The 15,018-nt window shown below is 34.0% G+C and overlaps 1 protein-coding gene across 1 annotated transcript in view; it reads right to left on the bottom strand.

Moving 5' to 3' along the window:
• LOC136847722 (cell adhesion molecule DSCAM-like) overlaps positions 1 to 14,609 on the bottom strand; it is a 30,289-nt gene extending 15,680 nt beyond the window's left edge. The window contains exon 1 of the mRNA XM_067119585.1: positions 14,170 to 14,609. Within this exon, the coding sequence (XP_066975686.1) occupies positions 14,170 to 14,245 (76 nt within the window). The 5' untranslated portion in view covers positions 14,246 to 14,609. The remainder of the gene's footprint in view (positions 1 to 14,169) is intronic.
• Between the last annotated feature and the right edge of the window lie 409 nt (positions 14,610 to 15,018).

Genomic DNA, 15,018 nt, shown 5'->3' with positions numbered 1-15,018 from the left:
TGTTCTAGAGATTAATAGATTTTGTCGAGCCTGGCGTGCTTTAAAAAAAAGATAAAATTATACCTTTTGTAACAAAAGGAAAAGGTATTTTTAGATACGTAAGAGATATGAAAAAAGGCTGTTGTCACTCAGAATAATGTAGGAAATTCTTGACAGTGGGCGGGGACTTACTTAATATAAATCATTATGTGAATAAATAATGAAAGAGAGGTACATTCAAGAATACAAAATAGCCTTCTCAGAATATCAGGAGGAATGTTACGTGAGCCTTACCGTATAATTCCTATTTTTATAAGAAAGCTTAAGAACTCTATAAAAATCAAAGGAAAAAAATGCCTATGGAGTATGAATGAAAAGTTTCATTTTCAATTCAAACGACAGACGCCGGTAGGGACTCAACACTGAATTCTGTTCTTTTACTAAAGCCCTATATATATACTTTATATATATATATATATATATATATATATATATATATATATATATATATATATATATGTGTGTGTGTGTGTGCAGAGTGTAGTATATATATATATATATATATATATATATATATATATATATATATGTATATACAGTATATATGTGTGTGTATGTATGTATGTATATATATATATATATATATATATATATATATATATATATATATATATATATATATATATATGTCTATATATATACACATATACATATTGCTTAGGCAAGTGTCCCAGGGAAGATTCCCCCGAGAGCATCCCTTTGAATATCAGTGACCAAATATACCTCAAACATGTGACTGTGGATAGAATGTTACCTCTTCTGTTCCATTTATCTAGTACTTCCTAGGCCTCCATCTGATCATCGTCTCCTCCTTCTTCCCGGCAATCCAGAATTCATTTCGCTTCACATGCCTGCCTCCATTCTCTCTAGATGACTAAGCCACCTCAGAATAATCTGGTCCATTTTTTCAAAATCACCCTTTTCCTACTCCATATTTTGAAACCCCTCCAACGTTTTTAATTTGCTTTTATCAAAACAAGGAATTTATCTGGATAGCGTCAGCTTATTTGTCGGCATAGAATTTCCATTTTGTACTTTGCTCACAAAGGGATGTTGCCCCAGTAACTCCTCATACATTCCATAAGGTTAAGTATATCTTAGTTTAACCAGACCACTGAGCTAATTAACAGCTCTCCTAGGGCTGGAGCGAAGGATTAGACTTATTTTACGTGGCTAAGAACCAGCTGGTTACCTAACAACGGGACCTACAGCTCATTGTGGAATCCGAACCATATTATACCGAGAAATTAATTTCTATCACCAGAAATAAATTCCTCTAATTCTTAATTGGCCGGCCGGAGAATCGAACACGGGTCTAGCAGAGTACTAACCGAGTACGATATCGACTCGTCCAATGAGGAACTTCATACATTCCGCAGATACTCCTCTTTTCCCATACCATTTGCACGCATCCTCCTGCCTTTCCTGCATCACGAGTTCTGGGATTCATATCCTCTCTCATCCTAGCATTATCGATTACATTTTTACCCAGTGCATTTACAGTACACCCCCTTCATACCTATACGAATGAACAGCCATTCTCCCACCTCTGAAATGACGATCACTGTTCCATCTCCCTGTTTTCCAGTGATCATCGTGAACTGTTTCATGTTGACGTTCTCTTTTACTTTCTCTTCCCGCGAGAACTTTCGAGCAAAAGATGTTTATTCGCGCAGAGTAAGATATTACTAATGATTATTTTGACTTTTATTAGACTTATCTTCTTAGGCAGGCGTTTTTAATCTTCGTATGGAGTCGTGCTGATAGAGTCAATGCAGAAGTGATGACCCTAAAATTTAGAGATATTGATAAATCCATTTATTCTTTTATGTATCCCAAATAGCTGTTCCGAAGGAGCTCTAATTTGATATGCAAAACTCACCGGCATTTTATTACAATTTGGAGATGCATAAATATCACACTTTAGAAAGATATAAATAATAATCGGCTTACAGGCTCAGCATTTTCAAACATTTTATAAAACCGCATGCGGAAGGACAGAGAGGGGAATTTAGAATGGTAAATTGTAATCGGCTCACAGGCTCATCATTTCCAACTCCGTCACGTCATTAAAGCACAACTGAGTTTCGACTGTCGCTGTGAAAGAGAACGAAGGGGAAAAACGTCCCGTGGAGATGGCATCATTTCCTCATTTCCTCCATCTTTCTTCCGGACATTGTCGAGTGTCTTCCTCGTTATTACCAGTATTTTCCTTTTCATGCTGCCACTAACGGGCGCCCGGGCAGGAGTGACGTATTTTATGTACATTATTGCCTTTCTCGATCTGAGCTAAGGGACTGAGCGTTTGGCGTCTTCTTTCAACGCTTCGGGCCACGGGTAATATTCTACGGTCTTGGCTGACTGGCAGAAGGGAATTTGTCGAGGAAGATCTATGGGCTTGTAATGGGGATATTAGGACACCGCCGGTTAATTCACCTTCAAGATCTTCTACTTTGGATCTCGTATTAAACATCCAGAAGAAATGGTTGGTTCCTTGATTCCTTAAGTGCAATTAAAACTCTCGTGGGCTAGTGGTATGTACTAACATTGCCTTCAAAGCTTCTAAGAGGAACTCGTGTCCCTCCTGAGCATGCAATTATGTAAAGTACCTTGGCCATTCCATGCTTTTAAACAGGGAAGTAATAGTCCTTACGACCAGAAATGTCCTGTCGTTAGAGCGACCGAAGATTCTGAGGAATATATATATATATATATATATATATATATATATATATATATATATATATATATATATATATATATATTATATATATTACGTATATGTATGTATGTATGTATGTATGTATGTATGTATGTATGTATGTATGTATATATATATAACATATTTGTCATTGTGTGGCTACTTGGATATATTGATCACATGTAATCATATAAGATCTCTGGAGAACTTTATCCCGAAGCTTTCGAGATCAATGACATCATCACTTTGCAAATTTGACTGAAGGTGTATATAAAAAATTATAATCAAGTGTAGCAAAGCTGTATTAGAGTAAATAAGGCTCTGCTTACCGAACTCGAAACATGAAACTTACAATATAGCAGAATTATACAGTAAAATATTCAGTGACAGTTGAGCTTATAATTAAAAAAAAAAAAATTGTAAGCACAAAGAGAGCAATCAAAAAAGACGGTATTGTAAATACTGAAATTGTAGAAAACTACCCCAGGGTTATAAAAATGAAGTGACCTTTTAAAAACCTAAAAATAAACTGACCTTTGAATAGCTTATGAAACACACCGCTACGCAGCTGGGTTGCTGGAAACACGGCAATTACTGTTCAATTGTGGTTTCTCCTCTTTATAAAGAGTATTTCAGGGAAAGGTAAATCAGGTGTGAATGAAGAGGCAGCGCTGTAAAACCCTAGTGGGTAAATGGGTGACTTCTGGATTAGTGTGGCCTGTTATGAGATGATGGTACAAGATTCACAACGTAGAGGTGTGTCGTACATGATGTACTAAAATGGTGTACAACGTTCCCAACTTTTAGAGCTTTGAAGGTAACCAGTTGGTTCCCAGCCACGTAAAATAAATCTAATCCTTCGGGCCAGCTCTAGGAGAGCTGTTAATCAGCTCAGTGGTCTGGTTAAACTAAGATATACAGTACTTAACTTTTGAAGGTCAATTTGAAAGTAGCATCTGTATCAAAAACTTTATCAAGAGGGATGCCACAGCGCAGTGTTCTGGGACTCTACTGTAGTTATTTAGCATGTACACCATATAACTATTATGAATTATGGAAAATGTGAAGTAAAATGTACATTTTTACGGATGTTATCGAATTCTACCATAAAGAGTTGGATTAACTCGAAAATACGGGAAAATAAGTGAACGTAATAACGGACATAAAAGCAGTGAAAAAGAAATGCATAATAATAATAATAATAATAATAATAATAATAATAATAATAATAATAATAATAATAATAATAATAATAATAATAAAACTATCCTTTATTTCAGCTCAGGACCATATACCTGGAATATACAAATATAATATACACAATGACATGATAAATTTGATAATCGACAATATCCACACAGTTGCTGAAGGAATAGAAAAAATATTATTCGTAATAATGATAATGACAGCACTGATATGGAGAATAAAAGTAAAAACAACAAACAATGAGATACGTTGGAGGTTTATTATATGTGTATATAACAAATCAGATTAAGTAGAAATTGTACATTACCACTAAGTAAATGTGGCTTCCATGAAGAAATATTCGGATGTGGATACAATCAAAATACGTGCATAACCATGTCATCACAGAAGATGGAATATTAAGACTGCTCCTATAACGTTGTACTGAATCATTTCATGAAGACGATACAAAGTTTCATTAATGATGAATAAGTTCCCTTGGAAAAGAATTTTTGAAAACCGGAAAATTCAGTTAAGGAAAGTAAGATACTTCTTGCAGCCTTTTTGCCGAATTAGATAACTACTGCGTCGAAAGTAAAATAAGCTGATATACTTAACATTCTTTTGTTACCGTTTCATGAGCCCGTTCAGGACGAAATATCTCATTTGAAATATCTCTCGGGATTTCATAAAAGGGAAAATCAGGCCAGAGATCCCATTAAAATCATTTAAAAAAGAACAACAACGTCACGATGAGTTAAAAACTGAAGCAGACCTTTGCTGTAATTATCAGCGTGCATAATGATTTTTTTTAACTGGATCCCAATCCAGTATGTGTATCGTGCCTGGGAACAAATAATTTCTTATTTACTTTCATTTATTATCCATAAGACGCTAATACGACGATTCTCTCTTTTTATTCGGTTGATCATCATTTTTGGATGTTTATCAATGAAAGATTCGTAAATGGCACTTGGTTGATTGTACTAGTTGACCTGATTAAGGATATGCAATTATTTTAGTACGGGGTGGAGCGTGCAGTTATATATATATATATATATATATATATATATATATATATATATATATATATATATATATATATATATATATATATATAATATATATATATATATATATACATACATATATATATATATATATATATATATATATATATATATATATATATATATATTATATATATAATATATTATATATATATTTATATATATATATATATATATATATATATATATATATATATATATATATATATATATATATATATATATATATATATATATATATATATATATATGTATACTGTATATATATGTTTATTTATATGTGTATATATACATATATATATATATATATATATATATATATATATACATATATCTGTGTATATATATATAATTTATATATGCATATATACATACACATAATATATATATATATATATATATATATATACATATATATATATATATATATATATATATATATATATATATACATACTTATATATATATACATACACACATATAATATATATATATATATATATATACATGTGTATATATATATCTGTATGTGTATGCTTGTATAATGTCATTAACTTAATACTAATCAACCTAAGAATTTGTCCTTAGACAAAAATTATACAAAAATGGAGGGAAAATTTACAACCCCCATTCTCATCCAGTGACAGGCCCACCTTGAAAATTCCGACCCTGGACTTTCACCCAATGAAAGGAAAGCCTTAAACTTTAGAAAAAAGAATGAGATGATAATCTTATTATAAATAGATAAAAAAAAATCCATATTTGCAGTTACTGCTACGTTCTGAGCCATTTTCATCCAATTTGTTATGACGAGACGTACGATATACTCGTATATACATTTAGTCTCTAAACATAAACCTAATTCCGAATGACATCATCAGCGCAAATGGGTTTCGGATGACCTCCTAAAGAAAAGTAACATTACGCATTTCCAAAGGAAATGCGCCCTCCTCATTCGCAAAATATCATCTCAGTTTTTTTTTTTCGCAATATTGAATGAAAATTTACCTGAAAGTTACTTTTGGTACTCATTCTGCAGTCTTAGATATGACAGTATATATAAGTTTATTGCCTTGATCCTAAAGGCCAGGACATAAGGTAATTTGTGTTATTCTTATCATTTTCTATACCCTCCTTGGCATCCACTTTTTACTTATCACTAAAAAAGTTTACGATATATATACATATACATATATATATATTTATATGTGTGTGTGTGTGTGTTTGTGAATTATATTAGCCAAGAAGTCATAGGAGTTTTGGATTATAAACACACGTAGTTATACATTAGTCTTCCTGACAGTAAAACTATATATAAAATATTTTGGTGTTCCGTAATTTCCCTTATGGTATCTCAAATCGTGGTCAAAAATGAGATAATGTAGAAAAATCAATATCTCAAAAATGAGGTAATGTAGAAAAAGAGACGGAGATGGTTTGGACATGACCTTCTCATAACTCCAGGGAGAATTGTATGTGATAGTGTCAACGAGGCCCCTGTGGGCACTAGAAGAATTGGAAGACCTACTCTACAGTAGAGAGTCGTAACTTCCTTGTATCTACGTATATGCTAGCCGATGTTCAGGTTACTCATTTTTTCATTTCTTTGTTTACTTGGAATTTATATTTTCAAGCAAAGAATCAAAATCTTTTCTTAGACGAAAGTAAAACTCGTGATATTGTGCAGATAAAATATTCATTCTTATCAAAATCTAAGTAAATTCATGCTGTGTTTTTATGGAAGAGCAGTTACTAATATGTAAACGTGATAACAGCTACAGACTGGTAACTGAATTTGTACAGATTTTGGAAAATATGCTTGTTATCCAGTATCTGTGTTAAAGAAAATAAGAAGTTCAGTTGGGCATTTAACTTGTATACAAGTTAGATAAAAGTGTAACATTTTTCCAAGGTGACAGAATTTTCACGAGGGAGCAGCTAATTTAAATTTAACGGAAGAAATGCATAATTAAAGCTAATTCTATAGAACCTTAATGCTAATGCACGTTCAAGTGGCTGCTGAATATTCCAGTATGGTTCTTGTAGGCATCCTCTCAATTATTTGTAAGACTGCGTTCAAGCAGCGTGCCAGAATTGGCAAAGAGCAGTTGTTCTTTTATTTAACAGTGCTGGACCGGGGATAAGTGTAGCCCCACTTCCTCGTATTACAAAAACTTTATTAAGAAGTTCAGTCGACCACTTGGAAGTAGGAAACGAATTAAGGTAAAGAGTTGAAAATGTGAAAGGTGGATAGTTGCATTAGCTGGGCGCATGACTGACGAGAAATACCTGCGTTTTAATTGCACCCAAAGATGAAACATGTATTGCGTGCAAGATCATAAAGTAACAATTTGCAAGAACGAACCAACATGTGATTAAAACTTGCATCTTATTTATCTTTGAATAACACATATAGTATTATTCTATACAATAACAAAAAATGACTGCTAATATCTCGTCCAGACGTCGTAGAAGAATTGCTGTTAGAAGATTAAACTGACATCAATCCTGATTCAGTGATGTTTTGCACGTTCCCAATCATGTGGGGTTGAAATTGGTTTACCACCTTCATAAACTATTTGATCGTGTAAATCATCACTATCGTGCTTTCTCTCTTCTTTTAGGATTTTGTGACTTGCTCATAAATTTAGCAAAATGGAGTGATAAATTATAATAGCAATAAAAAGATCACACAACTCTCCAAAGGGGTCACTTGATTCATCAATGAATATTTTTCACCGATCAATGAAAAACATTGGAATCGTTGATAATTTTGTACAAGACTGAGTGTGGTTGTCTCTCTCTTCGCCATAAAACCTTTAGCAACTAATAATGACTCATTCTCACTATCAGTTTGTCTCTAGAAAAGCATTAGGTATGTAAGTAAACTTGTCTTTGAATAGTAAACATACTCAGAATTCCCTTTCAAATGACGTCAAGATGTTCTGTTGGCTTTCTATTATTGAATCTGGAATATATTTGCTTGTTGTCAAAAAGTTCGAGGGAAAGTCCTTTAGAAATTGCCGTCATCATCAGTGATTAATTGTCCTCGTTGTTATTGCTATGAAGGTATCAAAATACAGGTTTTAATAATAATCATAATTGCCTCAATGTTTGGTCAGTGACGAAACCTTTTCACTTTTTACCAGGTCAAGATTATTTCTGGACCTATTTTTAAAAGGTCATATTGTTGTCACAGTCTCAGGCCGGCGTTTTTGTTAGCCTGACTAATTAATTTAATGCCTGTTAAAAGCTGGCAAAAACCTGTTCATATTTATATATGCACAGTTTAGCATAAGCACATTTAAATTTGAAAAGGCATTCATATATATATATATATATATATATATATATATATATATATATATATATATATATATATATATATATATATATATATATATATATATTATAACTGTGAAATATTTTCTGTTAAAACAAAATTCCATCTAATAAAAGGAGCCCATAAAAATGCCAAAAGGTAGAAAGTTCATGCTACGTATTATGGAGACAGCTGTCTCTCTCAACAGACAGGTAATGAATGAAATATGTTACCCAAAGCGGTTCCAGAGGTCAGCCGTTACGTCACTCCAGATTACAGCTTCTCCTTAATCTCCTTAATTTCTGGCTGGGAGAAGATTTTATCTATAATATCTGAATCCCAAGCTCCTTTTGATAGGTTCATCATATTTCTATGTTTAATCAAAGCTGGTTCTACCATCTGGCTTTTGAGCCAACAATTCCTGTTATAAATTATATGGGACAAATTCCAGTTTATTTTGTGATTATGGTCATTTATGTGATTAAAAATAGCTGAGCTCTGTTGGCCGTACCTTACTGAACGTTTATGTTGCATTAATCTCTAGGGGAGTGATTTACTTGTGTAACAAATGTAGGATTGGTCACAGTTGAGGTTAGGGATTTCGTATACTTGTGTGTCTTTGGGGACTGGCTTTTGTTGGATGTTATTCAGGGATTTGACTAAGGTATGTGGGTAGGTAAAAGCAAAAGGGTTAGAGTTTCAAAGTATCTGTGTCAACATCTTAATCCTGTCCAGGTGTGGGATTTTGATTTTATTGTTGGGCATCTCTCTAGTCTTGTTTTGAGGGGGGCGGTAGGAGATTATGTTTGCTTTATGGATTGCTTACTCAGTTATATGGTCAGGGTATTTTAAAGATGGCAGCTGCTTATGGATTAGTTCAGTTTCCTTTTCCAGGAAATCCGGGGAGCAAATCCGTAAGGGTCTTAAGAATAAATTGCTGGTTATGCCAACCTTGATAGAAATGTCATGATAACTAAAATAGTGTATGTATGAAAGTGAAAATGTTGGTTTTCTGTATACGGTAAATTTGTATTCTTGTCTTGTCTATAATTATTAAAACATTTAGAAAAGGGATTTTGTTGTGTGTTTCCCATTCAGCTTTAAATTTTATGCTAGGCACTAAATGCATTTAATTTTGAAAGAAAGGTGGGGTAATTTCAACAAATTTCTTTCAAAATTAAATGCACTAATACCTAGCATCAAACTTGAAGTTGAATGGGAAACAGACAACAGAATTCCTTTTCTTGACGTGTTAATAATTAGAGACACAAGAGAATACAAATTTACCCCAGTAATTTACTCTTAAGAGCCTTATGGATTTGCTCCCCGGATTTCCTGGAAAAGGAAATTGAACTAATCCATAAGCAGCTGTCATCTTTAAAATACCCTGACTATATAATTGAGAAAGCGATCCATAGAGCAAACATAATCTTCTACCGCCCCCCTCAAAACAAGACAGAGAGACGCCCAACAATGAAATCAAAATTCCACACCTGGACAGCATTAAGATGTTGACACAGACACTTGGAAACTCTAACCCTTTTGCTTTTACCTACCCAAATACCTTAGCCAGATCCCTGATTAACGTCCAACAAAAGCCAGTCCCCAAAGGCACACGAGTATATGAAATCCCTTACCTCGATTGTGACCAACCGTACATTAGTTATGCAGGTAAATCACTCCCCCAGAGATTGATACAACATAAACGTTCAGTAAGGTATATGGCTAACAGGCCTCAGCTACTTTTAACCACATAAATAACCATAATCACAGAAAAAACTGGAATTTGTCACATATAATTTATATCAGCAATTGTTGGTTCAAAAACCATATGGTAGAATCAGCATTGATTAAACAAAGAAATACGATGACCCTCTCAAAAGGAGCTTGGGACTCAGATATTATGGATAAAATCTTCCTCCAACTAGTGATTAAGAAGATTAAGGAGCTGTCATTTAGAGTGACGTAACGGCTGACCTCTGGAACTCTTGGCACAAATGCCGCTTTTCTGTAACTCTTATTTCATTCATTACCTGTCTGTTGAGGGAGACAGTTGTCTCCAAAATATATAGCATTAACTTTCTTCCTTTTGGCTTTATTATGGGCTCCTTTTATTAGACACACACACACACACACTCTAGCTGACCAACCCGGCGTTGTCAGGAAGAACTTTGAAGAACTCAAAAATTTTTCTACATCCCCTTTGAAATGTTTTGTCGTTTAATGTATGTGTACTATCATTAAAAATACTTTTCTTTCCTGTGATTAAAAGTTCTGTCTTGAATTCATGACTTTAAATAAATAAGATATATACATGTATACAAGATATATACATATATAAAAGAAAGAAAGAGAGAAAAAGAGAGAGAGAATGACTGACTTGCAGTGGCAAACATCTCGGTATTTATAAATGAGAAAGATAGAGAGAATAAGAGATTGCAGTCATGAATTTACTTTCACTAGTTAAAAAGCACATAGATAAATTCCGCTCCATATTGTTTGAGTTATGCCGAGAGAGAGAGAGAGAGAGAGAGAGAGAGAGAGAGAGAGAGAGAGAGAGAGAGAGAGAGAGTCTGGTCGAGGTGGTTTCTCTATGGTGAAGTTGGCGTTCGTGGTGGTGGTGTTTCCAAACTACCCGATAATTAATTTTAGACCTCATTTAAACCAACTTTATAACGAAATATATCACAAATACATTCACAAATGTCGCCATAGCGAATTCGGAAGGTAAAAACGAAGAAGAAACGAACTAAATAATAATGAAATTCACTTTTGACCTCTTAAAAAAAAAAAAAAAAAAAAAGGAAATATCGTATATGTTGAAGTCCGGCTTAGCCATCAGCTACTGCTCATGCGAGGATGGGGAAGCCGTTCTCGGCTGCGGAAATCGAAGCTCTACTTATAGAAATTACCGATGTCGATTTTTCAATGTTGACTTTATCGAGGTACTTAGCAATTATATTAATAATTATCATAAATTATGATTAAAATTCACGTAAATTCCGATAAAAAATTGATATCATATGGGATTTATTGCTGTAGGTTAATCATACTTCTGGCAGCACCAGAAGAAAAGGTGAAGCGTCGGGTGAAAAATGAGAATAAATCTAGAAATCTGGAGGAAAAGGTGACGTAAAAACGAAAATTTAATATGTTTTGTCTGTATTTGTGTGTCTGTCACGGGGTAGGGGTTTGATTTTGAGTTAAAAGCCTTTCTGGAGTGACATAGAGGCCGTGTGCAAAATTTTGTCTGGGTCTGTCAAGCGTTTTGGATTTCTATAGAAGCCAAACTAATATACAAACATTCACTTTTAAATATATAGATATATGTGTGTATGTGTGTGCATGTCTGTGTGTGTATATTTCAACAGCAAGCTGTTACCCCTAATATAGTAGGATTGCCAAGAAAAGCAAATAAGTTGGACTGCCACATTCATACTTTTACTCCAGAATCAAGGATGGACCCATGTGCAAAAACTTCCACAAAATTTACTGCTACCTGTACCTACACTAAAGGCTCTCTTTTTACGCCTTGAAATACCCTACGCACATTGCATCATCTGCCTTTATCTTTCATACCCTCGACCGCAGGATATCAAGACTTTTTCGTTGCTCCTCCCGTTCCGTTGGTCTAGATCTTTCTAGGCCTTCCTCTCCTCCTTCCTATGTGTACTTCCAGTTAACTCATTCTTTTCACAAATCTGTCATCCAGTCTCTCCACTTGACAAAACCACCTCAAAACTGTCGTTAATTATTTTTCACTCACAATAACATTATAATCACTTAGTCTCCATATTTTTCTCTTTTAGTCTTTACTCCGATATTCTGAGCAAACAATTCATCTTCCATTCAATTTCAACTTTTCCTTTTCATTTCCAGTAGGGGGAGTTGGCTCAAGAATCCCTTCATACATTCCAATTTGGCATTCGCATACACACTCTTCTCTTCCAAATTTTAGGCACCTTTGCTTCACCTATTTTACAACTCACCTCTTCTCTAATCCTACCAACGTCGATTAAATTTACTCCTCATTAAATATCTATTTGATCGACTACTTCCATTCTTCTGCCTACATTTTAACATTTATTTCCAGTAACCCTTATATCTGTACTCTTGCTCACATTCTCTTCAGTTTTCTCGTCATTCAAACACTCTCATACTTTTACTAGTCCTTGCAGTTTTCTTCGCTATACCCAAATAACACCTTCAAACAGCAGCCACTCCCGAGTCCATCCATGACACATTTTCTTAACGCAGAACTTGTACCTACGTCAAATGCCCTTCCCTATAACATCCTTCATTAGCCTTTCCATAAAGATATTGATAACCATGAAGACATACTGGTCTCAGATCCACTTTTGCAATAGAACAGTTACTCTCCCATCTATAGATTTAAATGTTTCACTTTCATCAGAAAAAGATATTTCTCTAAAGGTAACTTCTACACCCTACATCTTAACCCACTCCACATTTCAGTTTTATTCATTTCATCGTAAACGTTTTTAGGTTCATGCAGCTTATTACATTTTTTTCAATGTTTCCTTAAAATTGTTTCACATCAAAAACTTTATCCACACACCCTTTGATTCGTCTTAACCACAAGATTTTTCCTTATCAGTTGTTCAGTCACCTGACTAACTTTCTTAATCAAGATCTCACCAAACATCTTCCATAATATGTTGCTGTAAGTAACGTCAAATTACTATAGTTATTACATGTTTTTATTCAGTACAACAGACATTCCTCTTATCCATTCCTGTAGAACCTTTTCCTCGCCCAGGCATACCTTGCACATCGAGGTCAGCCACATACACATTCACCACCTGTCGCCTTTCCACTCCTCAGTCACATATCCTCCATATGCCCTTAAAAAATAACTTCCACAAGTATTATCAATTTTTAACTTCCCTCTTGCATCCTTCAAAATTTCCTCTCTTTTGTATTCATAGTATTCAACAATTCGTGAAAAACTCACTCCATCTACACGAAGGTACATCCCCTTCAGACAGCAACTTTCCATTATCAATTTTATTCCGAGATCCACTTGTCATTAACTTTTTTCACCTTGCCCAAAAGAACACCTTTTGTTGCCTAAACTTATTGCTCAGGTTTATCCATAAATTTCCATCGTACCCAAGTTCTTTCGCTCACTCTGGCTTTAACTGCCTTATCCGTCTTGCATACCGCTACTTCGTTCGTCACTTCTTTTGTCTGGCAAGTGAACTCCAGACACTCTCCTTTTACATTCAATATCATTTATATATATATATATATATATATATATATATATATATATATATATATATATATATATATATATATATATATATATATATATATATATATATATATATATATATATATATTTATATATATATATTTACATAAGTATATATTTATAAATATATATGTGTGTGCATGCTTTTGTGTACATAGTATATACTATTAACAGTAAAAATCCACTTTTTGTTTTTAGAGGTTTCCCCATACGACAGAATTGCAGAGGGTGACTTTCAAGAACTTTTAATCACGATCTAGCAATTCTTGATGCATGCCGTATACATATAAGCAGCTAGCAATAAAATTTGCCATAGGAAAATGTATTCTTGTAAATTCACGCATGACATTATACATACATATATATATATATATATATATATATATATATATATGTGTGTGTGTGTGTGTGTGTGTGTGTGTGTGTGTGTGTGTGTGTGTGTGTGTGTGTAAAATCTGCTTGTGCGATTTTGAAATTTCGTCACTAGTTGCCAGCACGGGTACTGAAATTTACGAGTCGGAAAGTGTCCTACAGAAAACAATATATTTATTAAAAGTAAAAAAAAAATCCTCACCTATCAACAAAAGTTGTGCCACGATTGGGTAAAGTCTCCTGCTGTAGACAGCTCTCGAAAATGCAGAAGATCTCATCTTCCCTTGATGATTTGCTGTCACTAATGAAGCTTTTTTTGAGAGAAAGTTTTCAAACTAGAAACAGCTTTCGGGCTGAGATAATTTTTTATTTATTGTCGCGTCAACTGACGACGAAGAGAAAGAAAACAGAAGTCCCAGTTATTTCAAGAAGAAAACTTTGCAAAACTTTTTCGTCTGTAATAAAAGTTAACTCTTAGAGGTTTTTCAGGAAGCTGTCATGTTTAGGACTCGCCATGGAAAATATAAACTGACGGTAGTAAAGCACCGAGCTGTATGTTCCGAAAATCGTTTGCAAATGCAGGCCCGCGAGGAGCTGCCGACAACGGAACGAGGTAGCACTCCACAACCTTCACCAGCGACGTCCGCGTGACGACTGGTTGAGGCAGAGGCGAGCAATAGTTCCAGGAGGTGGCACTGTGGATGATTTTGTAGCGGAAGATCAGGCACCTATTCTTAGTGAGCGAGAACCTTCAGGTGCAAAGTTTTTTTTTTTGCCTCGTTTCCTCTTCAAGTTAGGGAAATAAAGAGGTGAATTCAAACAGCACAGATTTGGAAATCATTGTTCAAAATATCTTATTGATTGAGGATTTTCCGCAAACAAATCCGCCTCCTAAATTCACGCATTTTTAAGGTCTGAAAGGAATTTTGAAAAAATAACGTTAATATCACAGGGTGTTCATTTTTAAATATTGGGTGTAAGTGATGCCAAACTTATTTGATAGATTCAGAACGCCTGTAGGAGTTGTCTAAACCTATTTTATAAGATAAAA

This window comes from Macrobrachium rosenbergii, chromosome 17, assembly GCF_040412425.1.
Source record: "Macrobrachium rosenbergii isolate ZJJX-2024 chromosome 17, ASM4041242v1, whole genome shotgun sequence".
In the NCBI taxonomy this organism is placed as follows: Eukaryota; Metazoa; Arthropoda; class Malacostraca; order Decapoda; family Palaemonidae; genus Macrobrachium; species Macrobrachium rosenbergii.
This window is presented reverse-complemented; position numbering and strand designations above follow the sequence as displayed.